A 17,225-nucleotide genomic window follows, 5' to 3' on the forward strand; every position below is an offset into this window, starting at 1 on the left:
CAGTGCTGGGTTGGTGCTCAGTTTGGTTGGTGCTCAGTGCAGGGTTGGTGCTCAGTGCAGGGTTGGTGCTCAGTGCAGGGTTGGTGCTCAGTTTGGTTGGTGCTCAGTTTGGTTGGTGCTCACTGCTGGGTTGGTGCTCAGTGCTGGGTTGGTGCTCAGTGCTGGGTTGGTGCTCAGTGCTGGGTTGGTGCTCAGTTTGGTTGGTGCTCAGTTTGGTTGGTGCTCACTGCTGGGTTGGTGCTCAGTGCTGGGTTGGTGCTCAGTTTGGTTGGTGCTCAGTTTGGTTGGTGCTCAGTGCTGGGTTGGTGCTCAGTTTGGTTGGTGCTCAGTTTGGTTGGTGCTCAGTTTGGTTGGTGCTCAGTTTGGCTGGTGCTCAGTGCTGGGTTGGTGCTCAGTGCTGGGTTGGTGCTCAGTTTGGCTGGTGCCCAGTGCTCCCTCCCTCGCTCCCTCCCTCGCTCCTGTGTGCTGTCAGACGAGGCAGAGCCCATCCTGGCTGTCCCTGTGTCCCTTGCCTGTGCCATGCAGTGGGCAGGTCACCCTGCCAGCAGCAGCGAGCTGAGCTGCCAGCACCCTCCTGCCTGCAGCAGCCGCTGCCTGCAGCCTGCTCCTGCCCTGGGGCTGCAGGGCTGCCTGCCAGCAGGGCCTGGGAGCCTCTGCCACTGCCTGCTCACGTGCCCAGCTGGGATCCCCTCTGCCTCGCCCCCTTGGCTGCAGAAAGCTGCATCAGCAGGTCTGGAGGGGTGGTTTGTCCCTCTGCCTGGTGGATCCTCCCTGGGGGCACTTAAGGGAAATGTGCTGGAGAGCACCAAGGTGAAGATTTCTGTGTGAGCACATGGTAGAGCATCCCACCATGTGATCCCTGTCTTCATGAGAGCCCTACAGGTTTTGTCTTAAACAACATTTTTTTCTTGAATATTTAAAATTTCTTTTTCAGCTCTTTGCTATTGTGATTAATATTATGGTAGGAGTCAATGGAAGGTGTAGTGCAGCCAGCTGCTGCTTTATCAGCCTGTTGTCTTTGGTGCTCCTGCACCTCTCAGGGAGCAGCACAGGCCCCAAACCCTTCCTTCAGAAGCAATCACTGTGTTAATAGTTGTGCTGTGTGGCTGAAGAATGAGCTGCTTTGCTTTGTGACAGGTTTCATTTACCTAAGTCAAAGAATTGTATCTATTTTAATTTATAATCATTTGTCATTCATGTGACAGTGACTTCCCAGAAAGCTGCCTCTAAGAAATGCTGAAAATGTCATCCAAGTTGTGCTGTGTGTAGGCATAAATATGTGTGTGCATGTTTAGAAAGTATCATTATAGATACTGTCAATGGGCCTCCATCTCTTCTTTGAAAATGAAGAGAGTAATATGAAATAGCAGCTCCATCTATTGCAACATGACTCGGTGACTTCAGCTTTGGGCTCAGGACTGTGGCCACAGTGTAGGGGCAGCTGGCAGCTCCACAGTGTAGGTCAGCAGTGAATAAACCAGCCAGCAGTGCCCACTTCTCTCTGTGGAGAAATAAAACACATCAGGTGTTTTCATTTGTGTAGAAAGCACAGCAGCACTCAGTACAAGCCATCTGTTGCTTTTAATTCCCCATCTATGAATTTCAACTATCAAAACCACTCACCAGCTTTTGTCTGAAAGGAGGTCTGTTGGCTTTTTTACTTTGTTCCTTCTAAGGCCGTGAGACACAAAAGCAGATGAGAAACTGTGCACAGGTTGTGGTGACAGCAAGACATGGGATCCTTGTCTCTCTCATGACAACCCCAGGACTGGTTCTGAATTGAATCAATTGATTCCTGAATTCAAATAGTTAATAAATCAGAACAGTTTATGTAGCTGTGATGCTGAGCAGAAAGTGGCACAATGAAAAAAAATGACAGAAAATAGTTAAACAGAGTAACTGAGAAATGAACCCTGCTGATATACTGGACAGAAAAAGTCAAGTTACCACTTGTTTGATGGTCAGGCCACTTTGCTTTCTTTGAATCAAAGAAGGAGCATGGGTCTCTGGAGAGTGAGGTGTAGGAGGATGAAATACCAGCCCCCTGCAGTGTACAACATGCTGCACCATTTCTCTGCTGGCTCTCCTGCCTGGGGCAGTGTCAGAGGGAGATGGGGTTTGCCCTGTGGTCATCTTCAGGGTGTTTTAGTGTCAGGGAAGTTCTGCAGCTGTGTCCTGCTCCTGGGCTGCTGCCCTGAGGCTGATGAGGTGTTTGGGTTGCTGTGAGCTATCTGGGGCAGGCAGACACTGAAGCAAGTCTGGGCTTTCTGAATCTTCTCCCTGAAGGGATTTTGCCATTGTTTCTGATGCAATAAAAACCTGGCCATCTCCTAGCATGGGCTCTTACTCCTCCAGGACCTGGCTCTCCAATGGAACCATACACAGATCACTCCTCCAGGGCCTCTTCCACCTCAGTTCATCAGCTACATGTGTTTTCTCCCTCCTCATTTCCGCATTTGGCCTCTTTTTCCTGGAAATAGGCACATGTTTGCTTTGGGGCTGAGCCCAGCCAGCACAAAGCACCTCAGCTGATGCTGATGAGGACCCCAAGGGTGTAAATTTTCCCTAAGAGAGGTTGTACTGGGGGTGTTGACTGCACGTGTAGAGGCTGTGGCGAGTGGTGCTGTGTGGGCTCAGTCCTGGCTTTGTTCCCCCATGGGATGCTCCTCTCACATCCTCCTCTCCTGCCCTTGGTGGAGAAGCACAGCCTTCAAGTTGTGGACAGTGTTGCTTGAAAACATGAACTCGTGGACAGATGTCTCACACCACCACCAGCTGCTCATCAGGACAGAGCTGGGCCAGTGCTGGCCTCCTGAATCATTCTGTGGCCTGGTGTGTTCACGTGTGGCCGTTTCCACCCAGCCTGGTGACCCGTCCATGGCTCAGCCTCGTGCAGCTCCAGGGGTTAATTCCATGTTAGGAGGACAAAAACATCTGCTGGGAGTCCTTTGATCTGTTGGGGATTTGTTTCACACAGGGAAACTAAGGCAGGAGAAACACAAAATGACTCATCCTTACCTCACAGTAAGTAGCCTGAAAGAGAAATGTTTTGTGTTACACAGGAAGATATTACAGCAGTCACAAAGGAGGGAAACCTGCTTTTGAGCAGTTTTGAAGAGCCAGACTCAGGGGAATGCAGTCAGGACCAGCAGCAAGAGAGGCCTGGGGACTGGGAGACGGTGAATCGGTGAGTGCACTGTGTTCCTCATTTCCCTGGTTTTTCAGTGGAAACACTCAAATTATTTAGGTGTGGATGTGTTGCTTAGGTCACCTATCAAAGACAAAGATACCAGAATTGTGCTCCAGCCCATCAGATTGCTGGGTGACTTCTCTCATGGTTTTGACTTGCTCTGACCTTTATCCCCACTGCTATGAGGAGGCTGTGGAGCAGATGCAGGGTTCTCCCATGCCAGGCTCCCAGGTTTTACCCAGGTCAATGGAGATAGCAACAACTGCTTCACACAGATGCTCTCCTCTGCAGTGCTGATTTCATTAAATCTCTCTCTGAGATCATCTCAAGTCACATGGACCTGTCTGTTGACTTCTTCTGAGACCTTGTGTCCAGAAGAACCTGTGTAAGTGACCCCTAGGTCTTGTCCATCTCTGCTTGTCCCCCATTTGCAGATTGTCCCAATCTTGTCCTTTTTCTGTGCCCAAGGTTGCTTGGTCAGCTGCGTGAGATGGAGACTGCTTTTGATGGCTTCTGGGAAAAGCACCAGTTAAAAATGGAACAATATTTACAACTGTGGAAGTTTGAGCAAAGTTTTCAAGAGGTAGGCTCAGATGTGCTTCCATTGGCAGAAGGGAGCGTTGGAGATCTGATGGAGAGAAGATTTTATGCTTTTTATTTTGAGAGTGCTTAATTTATGCTGCTGTTCCTTGACTGTGGCAGGGCTAGCTAGCCTGGGGAGACGGCTGTGCTTCCTCTCTGAGAGCTAATTTAGGAATCACTGCCCTGCAGCCGCGTGGATTTTGCTGATGGAAGCATCTTTGAATTTAGAAATTAGCTCTTGGACGCTAGTTGTATTATTGGATTTAGCAATCTTAGCCCAAGTGTGATTAATTCTGGGCTCAGAAGGATTTCCTGCCTGTGCTTGGTATCCTTTTGCAGCAGTCTTCTTCTTTGTGTCCAGGTCAAGAATGCCATTGAATTTTTAATGGGTCAGCAAGCGGAGCTGCCCGACACAGGCGACAGCGTCCCCCAGGTGAAACAGAGGCTCAAGGACTTGGATCATTTCCATGGCATGGCTCAGGTGAGACAATCCTGCACAGAAGAAGCACTAATGAAACACGAGAGCCACACTGTGTATTTGTGGCAGGAGGTGTTTGCTGAAATCACCTGGTTCTGGTGTAATTTGTTGGTAAGTGCTGCACGAAAGGATCGATTTCATGTCTCTGCTCTGAGCAGCAAGGCTGTGATCACTCTGAAAGCCAGAAACAGGGTATTTAATTAGCAGAGTTAAATTAAATTGCTGAGCCACCGTGAAAATCCGGAACAGATAAATGTCTGAACGTGGGGGAGGTGTGGGATTTAATGAGCTGGAAGAAGAATTATTTATATTCTAAGTGCTTTAGCTATGCTAATAGGCAGAAACTTGTTACCAGGCACATGGAGTTGCAAAAAAAGTTGTATCCTGATGTCTCTGTGGCTTGAACATAACATATGGGTGAAGACTAAGAGATGTAGGGGAAAGAAGAGTGAAACAATTCACAGGAGCCCAGCTAAGGATGTGACCTTTGCAAAGGGATGTGCTGGGCACCTGGGCCAGGCTCAGCAGAGAAATCCTGAGGGGTCTGGCCACAGAAGAGAAGAGTTCTAGAGGAAGGTGTGAGGCTTGCTGGCCATTTGGGAGGAATGTTTGTGGAGAGAGGGAGGAGGATCATAAAGCCAGGCAGCGTGCAGCAGGAAAGCCAGCCCTGGAGAAACCAGAACCATTACACTGACTGAGGTGTGCAGAAAAGATCCTGTGTTCTTGGCATCAAGATAAACCTGAACTACTCCAATTCCCTCTGATGCCTGGGAGCACGGTGGGCCTGAACTGGCCATCAGCTGCAGTTTATTCAGGGTGTGGTTCCTGGAAGGGGCAGCGATGCACTGCCAGCAGGCACTCACAGCGTCGCTGCTTTGGTGAAATACTGTTTTCTTCTTCACCCCCTTTATGGATAGGAAGGTTTTTCTTCCCAGATGGTGGGGTACCATTTTGTCCTGTGTGCTGGCTGCTCCTAACAGCAGCCACGTCCAAGAGTGCCTGAGCTCTGCTGAGGTGGGAGTGCACCTTGGTGCCTGTGGGCACTCTGGCACCATTTCCACGGCTGTGCAGCCTGGGCTCTCCCTTTGCCTGCAGGACCTGATAGGGAAGGCCCAGGTGGTGATACTGCACGGGCACCAGCTGGCAGCCAACCATCACTACGCCCTCAACCTGATCTGCCAGCAGTGCAACGAGCTGCGGCACCTCTCCGACCTCCTGGCTGAGGACATCAAGAGGAAGCAGGTGCGCCTGCAGAAGACCTTGGACCTCCACACCCGCCTTCAGCAGGTAGAGTTCAGGGACACAGTGCTCTGAGGAGATGGTTGCTCAGCTTCTCCGTGGGGTTAGCCTCTCTTCTTCGCTGGAAGCATCTGAGATTTGCGGCTTTTCTTCACAGTTAATGGTAGGGAGGTGTTCCCCAGAGGCTGGAGGAGTGCCACACCCCTCCCTTAGCTGGGAAGTCGGCAAACAGGTATCTGCTGGTGCTGTGAGGGCAGCAGAAAGAGGTGGGCATCTCCACAGAGCACCAAGCTCAGCTGCTGCTCTTGGTGGAGCTTTCATGCTACATCTGTGTATTGATTGACTTTGGAGGTTTCCGTGCCCAGTGTGCAGAGGTGATGCTCTCACATAAACTCCAGCCCTTTTTCCTGAGTGGTTTGTTAAGAATGAACATAGCTGAGTGTGAAATGAGGTGACAGATTGGCAGATAGGCACAGCTGCTGTGTGCTACCATGGAAATGGAGTCATGTGGCTCCAACGCTCTTTGATATCTTAATCAGCATCAAATATTCATTTAGGGAAATTCACGCTGATTAGGCCAGAAGGCACATGGCTGTAATGTGCTTGAGGCCAATTAAGAGAAACAGTGAATTTTGACCCTGTTCCATTTCCCTGTTTCGGGGAGCTGGGGAGCTCCTTTTTCTCTGTGTGTGCCACTTCAGCATTGTGCTGATCTGTGGGGACAGACAGCTCCTTGGCAGCCTCTCAGCTGCAGGACAGGCTCCTCTCCTGGGCTCCTTGCAGGCCTGGTTGGTGCCCAGGGTCTAGCTGGGGCTGTGCTGGAGCACAGCGTGGTCCTGCTCTCCATGTCTCCCATCCCGTTCACAGCACTGGGAATTCTCTGCTCGTGGCTGGAGCGTCCTCTCAGCCCTGTGCACACCTCAGTGTGTGAGTGCCAATGAGCCCCAGTTCAGGTCTGCACTGAGCCTCAAGAAACGGGGCACCCTCCCTGTAGGCTCCAAAGTGCTGACTTCATCTTTCCCAGCTGGAGAAATAAACACCTGCTTCTCACTGGGGTCAGCTGTGCACTAGTGCCTCCATGGCAGGTACGCCACTGATTTTAGCCAGCTACAAGCAGGAGCAGCCTGGCTGGGTCTGTTGAGGACTGCAGTCACCTTACAGAAAAAAACGAGGCCTTTGTGCTTTCTAACCAAACCTCAGTAAGTGCTGAGGTCTTTGGCAGTGGCTGCATCCAGATGCAAGCAGTGATACTCCAGTGAGGAGCTCGTGTCAGTGGAGGTGCCTGGAGGGTCTCACTGGCCGTGCTGTCCCCAGGCTCTGCAGTGCTGTGATGAAGGTGCCTACCTGCTCGCCAACCAGCAGATGGACAAGTGCCAGTCTAAAGAAGGCGCTCAGAAAGCACTCCAGGACATTGAAAGATTTCTTGAAAGCTCTTCATCCTACTTAAACTATGATCCCCAAGCCCTGCACTGCGATTTTGAGTCAGTCTTAACGTCTGAGCTGAAGGTAAGCGAGGCCCCCAGTTCCTTGTCACACGGGTGAAGAGCAGGGTTGCTCCGTGTGGCAGTGCTGTCACCTCTGCTCTGGGCCACAGTGCAGGTGAGTGGTGAGCGTGTGAGCCTTCCTTCCCTCTCTGCAGTGCCAGATCCAGTCGGTGCAGGTGAAGCTGGACAACGTCCGCAGCATGTTTGAGAACAGGCAGTCCTGCTTCAAGAAGCTGCTGGACAAACACGTGCGGCCCGTCCAGCTGGTGGCTCCTCGGCCAGAAAACCCTCCCCGGGCAAAGTCACCCTTATTCTCTCCTAAACATGGTAACACTCTGTGGAATTATGGTGTTTTCAGCTGGTAACTTTGCTCCGAGGCAGGAAGAGTAAGGCTTAGGATGGTTTTGAGAATAGTTATTGGATAGTGTTAAATATATAGCAGGTGATTTATTAACTCTCCAGTGTTTGTGCTCCCATACCTGTGTGAAGTTGGTTGGTTGTTATTTATCTCCACTTCCCACTCAGTGAAAAAAGAGCTGTAAGTAGTGCACACCTCCAGTTCTGCTGTACTGGCATCCTGCTGGGCTGGAAACTGGTGAATTAATACCACAGGGAAAAAAGGGCAAGGTTTGTACATTTATTAGCTTGCCTATTCTCTGTGGCTGTCTTGAGCTGGAACTGACGTAAAGTTAGACTGATGTTTGCAAAGGAGCTTGGAGAAATGAGGAGCTCAAATCTCATGAACAGAAATGAGCTGGATGCTTAAGCCCTTTTGATTCCTTCAGGGTGTCTTCCCTAAATCCCAATTGTGGAATAATTAATGCCCATAAAGTTACAAATTCTCATTGAACTGAGGTCACTGAATGTTCTGCCTTAGTTTTGGTAATGGGATGTGGCACCATGTTAGCTTTAAATGATAACATTAAAACTTCCACTCAGGGCTGCCAAGGATGAATCAGGCAGAATTAAAAGAGATTCCAAAGTAGCGTCCATGTATTTTCAACCAGGGACTCGCTCAGTTATGTCAGAATATTCAATTCAGTGATCTGAGTACATAAAAGCAATTAAACATTTGTTTTAACACAAGGTTTTTATGATGAATTAACAAATATTGGTTATGGTGAGTTGTAGCAGGTGTCATACAGCAGCAAAAGCAGCCTCAGTTCAGGGAATGAGAAATGTAAATAGCCAAGTGGAGGGGTGGGAATGAAGCTCAAGATGCAGGCCAGTGCAGCGAATAAATCCCAGATTTCCTCTTCCCTGGCTGATGCCACCCTCTCCAAAGCACATTACCTTCTGAAGCCCTTTCCTCAATCAGTAAAAGCTCTGATTCTTCAAACTAGAGCATTGCCCATTTTACCTAGCACAGCTTTTCCAGCTTTCTAGAAAGAGGAAAGGGTTAAAGACAAATATTGGCCTAAAGAGTGGGGTAAATGGGTGGCCACCTCTGTGGGATGTTGTGAGATCACTGTCACTCAGCTGCACTTTTTTCTTGCCTTTATGGGACACAAGTTTTTCTGGCAGAGGCCCTCGGTCACCTGCAAAGCACAGGTGTGCTCCATTAATCCTCTTCCTGAAAGCAATGATCAAGCGTGGCAAAGACAAAAGGCTCCTCTTTGGAGGGATCACGACAAGAGAGCTTTTTAATAAAGTCTGTTTGATAGCAAACATCAAACTGCTGCAGGGCTGCTGGCGTGATGGGCAGTGTCAAAGGCACACGCTGAGCTCTGCTGGGAGTGCTTTGACGTGGATGGGGTTTATGGTGTGGCTTGAAACCAAACCAACTCTGAGCACATCGCTTTCGTCCTCTATTCCTTTCTTCCTTACGTTTCTATGCCCCTTTCCCCCCCTTCTGTCTCTGTCTGAGGACAGATTCTTCCTCTTTTGTCTTTGCCCTGGATTTGAAGCCCGTCTGAGAAATGTGGTTCTAATTTTTAAACCATTTTTTTGGGGGTGGGGAAGGGGGGAAGAGTAAATGTGTCCCACCCTGAGCCCTCAGGTGTAGTGGGATGTGCAGAAGTGGCACTGCAGGCTGTGGCAGGGCCCAAGTGCTGGAGTTGCTCTTGCAAGAGAGGCTGGTGCCCGTGTCCCGTCCAGCTCCAAATCCGTGTGCCTTCCTGCCAGGGCGGTCTCTGAGCGGGACCACTGGCAAGTCCTCGCCTCTTTTGGGCTCTCCCGTGTGTGCTGGGCCCCACCCATGCACCTCTCTGGCCTGTCTGCAGCACCCAGAGCTCCGTGCTTACACCTGCCAGGCCTGGCTGTGGTAACCTGCAGCAGCTGCCCCAGCTGAGCACGGGCTCCCCGCAGCAGTTTGCCCTCAGAGCCTCTCCCTGGTCCCCTCTGGGCTCTCTCCAGCATGTCCCCATCCTTCTTACAAACTGTTTGAATGGTGCCATGCAGCTCACTGGAGAGACTGGTGCTTTGTGTTTAAGCTTCCAGTTTAGCTCTGCAGCTCAATTGCGACCTGTAATTATTTATTTACTGACACTATCAATGAATTTGTGCAGGATGGAGAAACAGTTTATTGCAGCTGAGCATCTTGCCCATAAAAGTTCATAAAAGGACTTTCTAACAGTGTCCTAGCAGGGGATGTTCTTTTTTGTAGTTCATTTGCTTTTATTGTTTTTGCTGTTATCATATGCTCAAGCTTCAGAGACTTCGTTAGGTTTTGATTACTGTGTTCCCTTAGGGAGGCATTTTGTTTTTTCTAAATATTTGTACTTTATGGCCTTTATGACCGTGGGACGTGCTTTGTGGAATCAGTATTGTTTGAGATAAATACCCTTTATTTTGTCAGTCTGCTATCAGTACTAGCTAACTAATGATTTATTCTTAAAGTGTATCCCATTTTTCTTCCTGACTTACTAGTTTCTGTCTGAAGAATCCCCTTCACCATAGATGTACATTATGTAATTCTGCTTTTTTCTATCCAAGGTGTAGATTTTAATTCCAGTTTGAAATTTTCATTTGATCTCTCTCTTCCTGGGAAGAAAACTTCAAGAAAAACTCCAAGTTCTCGCAAGGTAAGAATTATTCATGAAATCTGAGTTAGTTTTATACAGGGAAAAACTGAAACTCCTCTGAAGATTGAGCGTACTTTGGATTTGGAGAGGCTCTCTTTATTTTCTTTTTTTCTTTCTCCTTTTAAAAAACTCAAGCAGACCCAAACCCTCTTGTATGCATGTGCTTTAGTTGGATTAGTCCAACACCTGAGCTCTGTCTTGACTGATTTTACAATCTCCAGATACCTATTTCCTGTGTTGTTCCCTGAAGTTATTTCTGACATAACAGAGGTGTGTATTAGGAAATATCCCCATCCACAGATATTTCCCCTGTGGAAACTGTTCTCTGGCCTCTCCACTAATGAATTCTGTTACCAGGATTTTCACATTTTATGTAGCAGGGTAATTTCTGGGGATATTTGGCTACCCACTACGTGTTATTCCCTTCTAAGGTTCACTGCCCGAGGTTCGTACAAGGAAGCACAGCTCATCCTTCCCCAGAGAGTTTCCTGGCTGGCACCAGGGGCTGGGCTCCTCCTGCCCCTGCAGGGCCCTCCCTGCAGCTCTTCCCAGTGCATCCCATTTCCCTTCCAGATCGAAGTCATGCACGACTACCAGGAGAAGAGGAATTCCCTGCAGTACTTTATTTCAGACAGTGACGACAGCTTGGATATTCTGAAGGGGTAAGCACTTACCCCATTCCCATCCCCTAAAATGATGTTTATTTCTGGCCAGTCCTTGCCCCATCCCTGTGTTCCTCCAGCCTGACCCACGTGTCCTCTCTTGTGCTTTTACCTCTTGGTTATTAATGAGATCACAAAATGTTTTGGGCTCCTTGAGCTGCACTGATCACTTGTGGGGCTTTTTGTAGACATGAAAATAATGCACTTCTATTATTTTTTTTTTATTTTTATTTTAGCCATGTCATCAATGAGCTTATAGAAACAGAGAGAGTGTATGTGGAGGAGCTCTTCACTGTTCTGACGGTGAGTGACTTCTCCAGGGTGCTCATTCCTGTTCCCTGGTGACTTGTACAAAGGGGCACGTGCCACTCTGTCAGACTGAGCACAGATGTGACAGGGCATGCTTCCACCAGACTGTCAGACCCCCATCTAGTCAGAAATGCTCAAGTTTGCTCCTTAGGTTGTCTTTGTTGGAGGCATCTGCAGGAACAGTTGGTGTCAGGATGAGCTTTTCACCTACAGTGAAGGAGAATCCCTCTGTACACAAAAGCACTGGTAATCAGCCTTAGCAGTGCCTGTAAAAGATACAAAAACCTGTTTATTTTGACTGTTCCTTAAATTCCTTTGCCTTTAGGAGACAAAAGGAAGCAGCTTGTGTTTTATCCTTGGGAGAATTCTGTCTCAATACTATCTCAGAAGTTCGTGACTGTATGAAGCACATTACTTTAGAAAGCTGACAATGATTTCTCACACTGTTGTTTTAGACATTACTGCTTCATTCCAAAACAACTCTTGCTGAGGGCCAAAACAAGCTGGCTGTTGAGCAGCTCCCCCCACACACATTTCTCTCACCCAGGAGCAAGCAGGATGTAAATCTGTTGGACTGCAGTGTAGGTTCCCTGCACTGATTGGGTTTTTTGTTAAACCACACTCTCTGTGATGAAGCAGTTGGCAGGTACACAGATTTATTGCTGTGCACATCGAGTCTAGATAGAGAAAAATGGACAGATAGACTTCAGTTTTCTGAAAATAGTATTTCCTTTAAAGAGGGAAGCCTGCTTGCTGGCCTTAAATAAAAATGACTAATTTTGCAGATGCTTATCCTTAATCAACTCCAAAATGCCTGCTTAGTGTAAGGAACATTGATTCCAAGCACAGTGAGTGTGAGAGGCTGGTTTGGAAAGCCAAAGGAGATGTGCTGTGCATACTGAACACATTTGTGCTGCCCATGTTAGAAGGGCCTTGGCTCTGTGCAGCCCTTGGTGACCAGCTGGGCCAGCCTGGGCTGTGGCTAGTGGCATTCCTGGGGGCCTCTTTGCACTGCTGGTGCTGAGCTCTGCTCCCTGCACTGCAGTTGGGAAATTTGCCATATCTGCTGCAGTGATGGCCTGTTACTTTGGGGAGCTTTACATTATTTCCTGGTTCCCCCCAACAGTTTGTATTTCAGTGTTGTCCCTTCCCACTCCTCCCCAGTTTGGGAGCCCCTGATGTCAAGGGGCAGGTGGAGCCACAGAGCCCAGAATTCCTGGAGCATTCCTGGAGCATTGAGGAGCACTAGGAGACCCTAGTGCTCAGCATGTCTTGTGCAAGAGCAAAAAGCCCACGGATTTTTGATCTGCTCTCAGGCTGTCTCTGGTCTGCAGCTCTCCTGCAGGGGCTCTGCTGAGGCTGTGTGGAGCTGCACTCCCTGCACACACACCCTGTGTCCCCTGTGTCCCCTGGGCACGGACAAGAGTGTGTTCTCCCCACACACACACTCCTGTGGCTCCTCTCCTGCAGCCAGGCTGACTTGCCTTTGGAGAACTGGGAGATCTCTGCAGTGCTGCCAGCCCCTGTCCCACGCCATTCCCCTCTGGACCACAACCCCGTGTGCCCAGGGACTGAAGACAGGGTTTTAGAGACCAAAAACCAGGGAATAAAAGAGATATTGCACTTGGGAACAGAGAGATCAGATTGGAAGTCTGTTCATGTCCCCTTTTGATCTGCCTGTGAGGAGATGGCAGCTGAGTGTGAGCCCTTTTTCATCTGGCAGGGCTACAGGGCTGAGATGGATAATCCTGCCATGCTCATCCTCCTGCCCCCCGTGCTGAGGAACAGGAAGGACGTTCTCTTCGGAAACATGCCCGAGATCTATGACTTCCACAACAAGTATGGTGCTGCTCTCTCCCCCTTCCATCATCCCGTGGAGTGCTGGCATACCCAAACCTGCCCCTGCTCACTGCTGTGCTCTTCTCCCTTCTCCCATCTCTTGCAGAATTTTCCTGCACAGTCTGGAAAACTGCCTGGGAGCACCCGAGAGAGTGGGATGTTGTTTCCTGGACAGGGTGGGTGAATCACTTTCACGTGTCCAGCAGACTCGTTTCTCCCGGCTTGTCACACTCTGCCACACCTCGTCTGTGCTGGTCGGGTGAGAGGCTCCTGGCCCTCAGGACCGACAGCCGGGCCAGCAGTGGCCGTGTGTGGCCAGCAGGGACGGCAGAGCAGCTGTTGTGGCCGCAGCTGTGGTCCCTGCTGTGCTTTTTTTCACCCAAACTGTCATCGTAGGCGTTAAAGTTGGCAGCAGAGGCGAAAGCACCCACAGCCTGGGTGCTGGCCCGAGTTGCTGCCTGGCAGCACTGGGTCCCTGAGGGTGACTTGCCCTGGGCTTGCCTTGCAGCGGGAGGATTTCCAGATGTATGAGAAGTACTGCCAGAACAAGCCCCGCTCCGAGTCCCTGTGGAGGCAGTGCTCCGAAAGCTCCTTCTTCCAGGTGAGCTGCTGCTTCCCCCAGGCAGCCCCACCTGGGACACTGCCTTGTCCTACCACCCTCCTCAGCAGCCCACAGTTCTGCTTCTTGCCTGGTGCTGCGTGCAACGTGCACACAAAATGCTCACAGAAAGAGATGCTGGCGTTTCTCGTACCCCGGGAGTACAGGGCAGATCCACTCACTGCTAATTTGCATGCTGTTATAATATTTCTTTATAATATTTCTTTTCTTTATAATATTTCATTTCTTTATAATATTTCTTTATAATATTTCATTTCTTTATAATATTTATAATATTTCATTTCTTTATAATATTTCTTTATCATATTTCTTTATCATATTTCTTTAGTTGCGGGTACCATTCAACACTTTGACGTGAAACCTTTGCAGTCATCAAACCCCACGGTTGTGCTGTTGGAATATCTGCTTACAGATGGTGCAGAACTGACTTAGCCTGACTTCTGTGTTCCAGGAATGCCAAAGAAAATTAGAGCACAAGCTGGGGCTGGATTCCTATCTGCTCAAACCAGTGCAGCGCCTGACGAAGTACCAGTTACTCCTGAAGGTATTTCATGTTCTGCTTCCCAAGGGCATCAGCAGAGAGATGAGATTTGTTTTGTCTTTCAATTAAAGGTTACCTGTAAATCAGCACCAAGCTTTGGATGACATATTGCTTGTCTTGGCCTCTCCTGAAGTGGCTTTCAGTGAAGATGAATGTTCACATACCTGAAAAAGGAGAAAGTGCTTTTAAGAGGCCATTTTTTAAGGAGAGGAAGACTGTTTGAATCTCTTCAGAGATGCAAAATTACAGAAGCACTTGTAAGAAAACAGAGCCAGAGATGATCATGAGGATCTGATGAATGAAATAAATTGTTGCATCTCTTCTCCTCGGGTGTTGATAGCACCTGTAATCTTCAATGCCTTTATTCTTGTGTCCCCCATCTGAGGCAGGGCAGTGCAGTTATTCTCACTTTGTAAGGCAGGAGTAGCACTTGGGTAGCAGCTTCTGAAGCACCTTCCAGCCTCTTGAATGAGCATACATGCAGCTGTATGCAGGAGATCTGAAATGAACCTAGTGTTATCTCAGTGGTGGAATTATTCTGTCCTCCATTTACTGACCTGAAGGCTCTGGATTTTATAAATTGTTCCTTGTGCCTGCCAGTCTGAAGACAATCACCAGCTGCAAGCTCCTTTGAGGGCATATTGGCACTAATGAAAAAGCCCAGCCTTATTGGCCATATCTTACCAAGCAGGAAAACACAACACAAAGGAATCAGGAGAATGTGATGCTGCTCTATGCTGACACCATCCTAAAGGCAACACATTAAAAATAGACCATCCCTCACTGAGCTGTTCCACACCTCATACTGACTGTGCTTTAGAGGGAGCCTTTTTCCCAGTGACATGAAAAGAGAAACTCAGCATAGGTCACTTCTGGGCATTGGAAACGTTGGGCAAGGTGGAAAAATCTGCTTTGTTCAAGTGCAAACACGTGCCCTCCTATTTCTATTTTCAGGAGCTGCTAAAGTACAGCACGAGCTGTGATGGAGTTCAGGAACTTCAAGAAGCTCTGGTTGCAATGTTGGATTTGCTGAAGTCAGTCAACGACTCCATGCATCAGATTTCAATCACAGGATATGATGTGAGTAGCTCTGAGCAAAGAGAGCCCTTGCACAGGGCTGGGTGATGCACAGAATGTGAGAGCTGAGAGAACAGAACAGAACATGTGCAATGGGTGGGACCAGGGAGCCCTCACAGGGGACAACCTTCCTTCTGGTTTCAGGGGTTTGGGGATATCCTGAGCTGCACGGTGGCCACACTTGCCACCTTGTGGTTTTCTAGAGCATTTTTCCAGTGTGTGCCCCTCTGTGTTCTCATGGCTGACCGAACGACTCTCCTGGGCTGTTTCTGTAGCATTTCCCATTCAGCATTTCCCATTCAGCATTTAACAAACGACTCTCAGGCTGAATTTGAGCCTTTTCCATTGGAGTGGTTGCATTTCCTAAGGTTTCAGGGAAGCTGCTGATCCCAGGCCTGGCCTCCTGGAGAATTCCATCTTCTGATACCTCAGTTCAGGCTCAAATCTCACTTCCCTGTCCCACTGAAGTAGCCAGAACCCTTGACATGCTCTTCCATAGGAGCTGGATGGGTTTCTGTTCCCTTTAGTTCTTCCAGTTTCTGACCTTCTAGACTAGCTGCAGGCCTGCATGAGGGCTGTGCTCCCCCCTGGCACCAGGTCACCACTCCCAAAAGATCCTCTGATCCTTCCAGGAAGACCTATTCTTAGAGGGACGTGCCTTGGAGCAGAGCTGGCCCTGTGTCCCAGCATTGTTTGGAGAGTCCCCTCACATTTTAACTGGGCTTTTTTTTGTTCTTTTCTGTTTGTCCTGCTGTCCCCAGGGTGACCTGAGCGAGCTGGGGAAGGTGTTGATGCAGGGATCTTTCAGTGTTTGGGCAGGACACCGAAAAGGGCCCACAAAAATGAAGGACCTGGCCAGGTTCAAGCCCATGCAGAGGCACCTGTTTCTCTATGAGAAAGCCTTGGTCTTCTGCAAGAAGCGAGAGGAGCACGGCGATGGATACGACAAAACCTCATCGTACAGCTTTAAGCACTTCCTGAAAGTAAGGGGTTTGATTTCTGTTCATGAACATGAGGGTGTTTTACACAGCCATGTGTACTGCAGAGTGGTAATTCTGCAGAGCCTGAGGGGATTGTTCTCTCTGACATGGGGGCTTGTTTTCTGCTGCTGAGGGCTGTGCTGTCTCACAGAGACGTGCCATATCCACGGAAGGCTGATGGCTGAATGAACTCTGAGGACCCCCAGAGCTGGGGCAGCAGCTGGGAGAGCCCCTGGCCTGGAGTCAGGGCTGTGACTGTGCCAGGGAAACGGAGCAGTGCCAGGGTACAGATGTGCCTGGCCCCTCTGCAGTGTTCAGGGCTGCTGAGGCCATGGGAGGGTGTTTTGTCTTCCCCAGCCCACCTGGGAGAGAGGGGGGCTCCTCCTGCCCCAGGGGGGCTGGGCAGGCTCTGCCTGGCTGCTCCTGAGCCCTCTTTACATCCACAGGAGGATGCAGGGTTACCTCCTCCTCCTCCCCATTCCCTTCTCCTTTGGCAGGCTCCAGCTGAAGGACAATTATCAGATGACAAGGGCAGCCCGCAGCAAAATATGAGGGGTGTAAACAACTTTAAATGCTAACTCTTATCAATAAAATTCCCAAAGTGCTGCTCTGAAGGGGAGACCTCCTGGCACACTGGGTGGGATGAGCAGTTCTAATAGCAGCATTTCTTTCTCAGGACTCTGCCTTGTTTTTCTTGAGAAATGAAAACCCATAGGGGTGTGTGTATATATATATGTGTATATATGTATTAGATTGGAAAAAACTGAGAACCTGGGGGCAGAGCAGGTCCCTGCTGCAGGTCCCTGGTCCCAGTGGGGTCTGGGGAGGGCTTTGCCAGGGGCAGCCAGAAAAGCAGGTAACAGCAGAGGAGTCTGTTCAGCCCAGCTGAGGATGCCATGGAAGCAAGGCTCAGGCTGCATGTCTGCTACCCAGATGTTCCCCACACAGCATCACTTTCTTTCTGGGAGCTCGTTTCCCCTGCAGGGCTTGTTTTACCACACATGCTTCTGAAGGGACTGAAGAGGTGTGGCAGGGGAAATGCAGCTCAGAGGAGAAAATGCTGTGCTCAGGATCCCAGGCAATGTGTCCACAGTGTTCCTTTGCCTCCAGAGGATTGCTTTGTGTTGGCACACAGAGGCTGGAGTTAGAGAATCCATGGATGTGACAGGGTTACACCTGTACATATGTTTTGAGAATTGCTG

At 49.3% G+C, this 17,225-nt stretch overlaps 1 protein-coding gene across 4 annotated transcripts in view; it reads left to right on the forward strand.

The window, feature by feature from the left end:
- The window catches only part of MCF2 (MCF.2 cell line derived transforming sequence), a 59,014-nt gene that overhangs the window by 29,272 nt on the left and 12,517 nt on the right, over positions 1-17,225 (forward strand). For 3 of the 4 annotated variants that reach the window (XM_053990161.1, XM_053990160.1, XM_053990158.1), the window contains 15 exons: positions 3,063-3,187; positions 3,659-3,773; positions 4,134-4,253; positions 5,346-5,537; positions 6,804-6,995; positions 7,129-7,300; positions 9,908-9,996; positions 10,570-10,658; positions 10,895-10,961; positions 12,691-12,806; positions 12,913-12,982; positions 13,315-13,407; positions 13,877-13,969; positions 14,921-15,046; positions 15,805-16,026. In XM_053990161.1, the coding sequence (XP_053846136.1) occupies positions 3,063-3,187; positions 3,659-3,773; positions 4,134-4,253; positions 5,346-5,537; positions 6,804-6,995; positions 7,129-7,300; positions 9,908-9,996; positions 10,570-10,658; positions 10,895-10,961; positions 12,691-12,806; positions 12,913-12,982; positions 13,315-13,407; positions 13,877-13,969; positions 14,921-15,046; positions 15,805-16,026 (1,881 nt within the window). The remainder of the gene's footprint in view (positions 1-3,062; positions 3,188-3,658; positions 3,774-4,133; positions 4,254-5,345; positions 5,538-6,803; positions 6,996-7,128; positions 7,301-9,907; positions 9,997-10,569; positions 10,659-10,894; positions 10,962-12,690; positions 12,807-12,912; positions 12,983-13,314; positions 13,408-13,876; positions 13,970-14,920; positions 15,047-15,804; positions 16,027-17,225) is intronic. The other variant, XM_053990157.1, reaches the window with a different exon arrangement.

The sequence above is a fragment of the Vidua macroura genome, chromosome 14, assembly GCF_024509145.1.
Source record: "Vidua macroura isolate BioBank_ID:100142 chromosome 14, ASM2450914v1, whole genome shotgun sequence".
Lineage (NCBI taxonomy): Eukaryota > Metazoa > Chordata > Aves > Passeriformes > Viduidae > Vidua > Vidua macroura.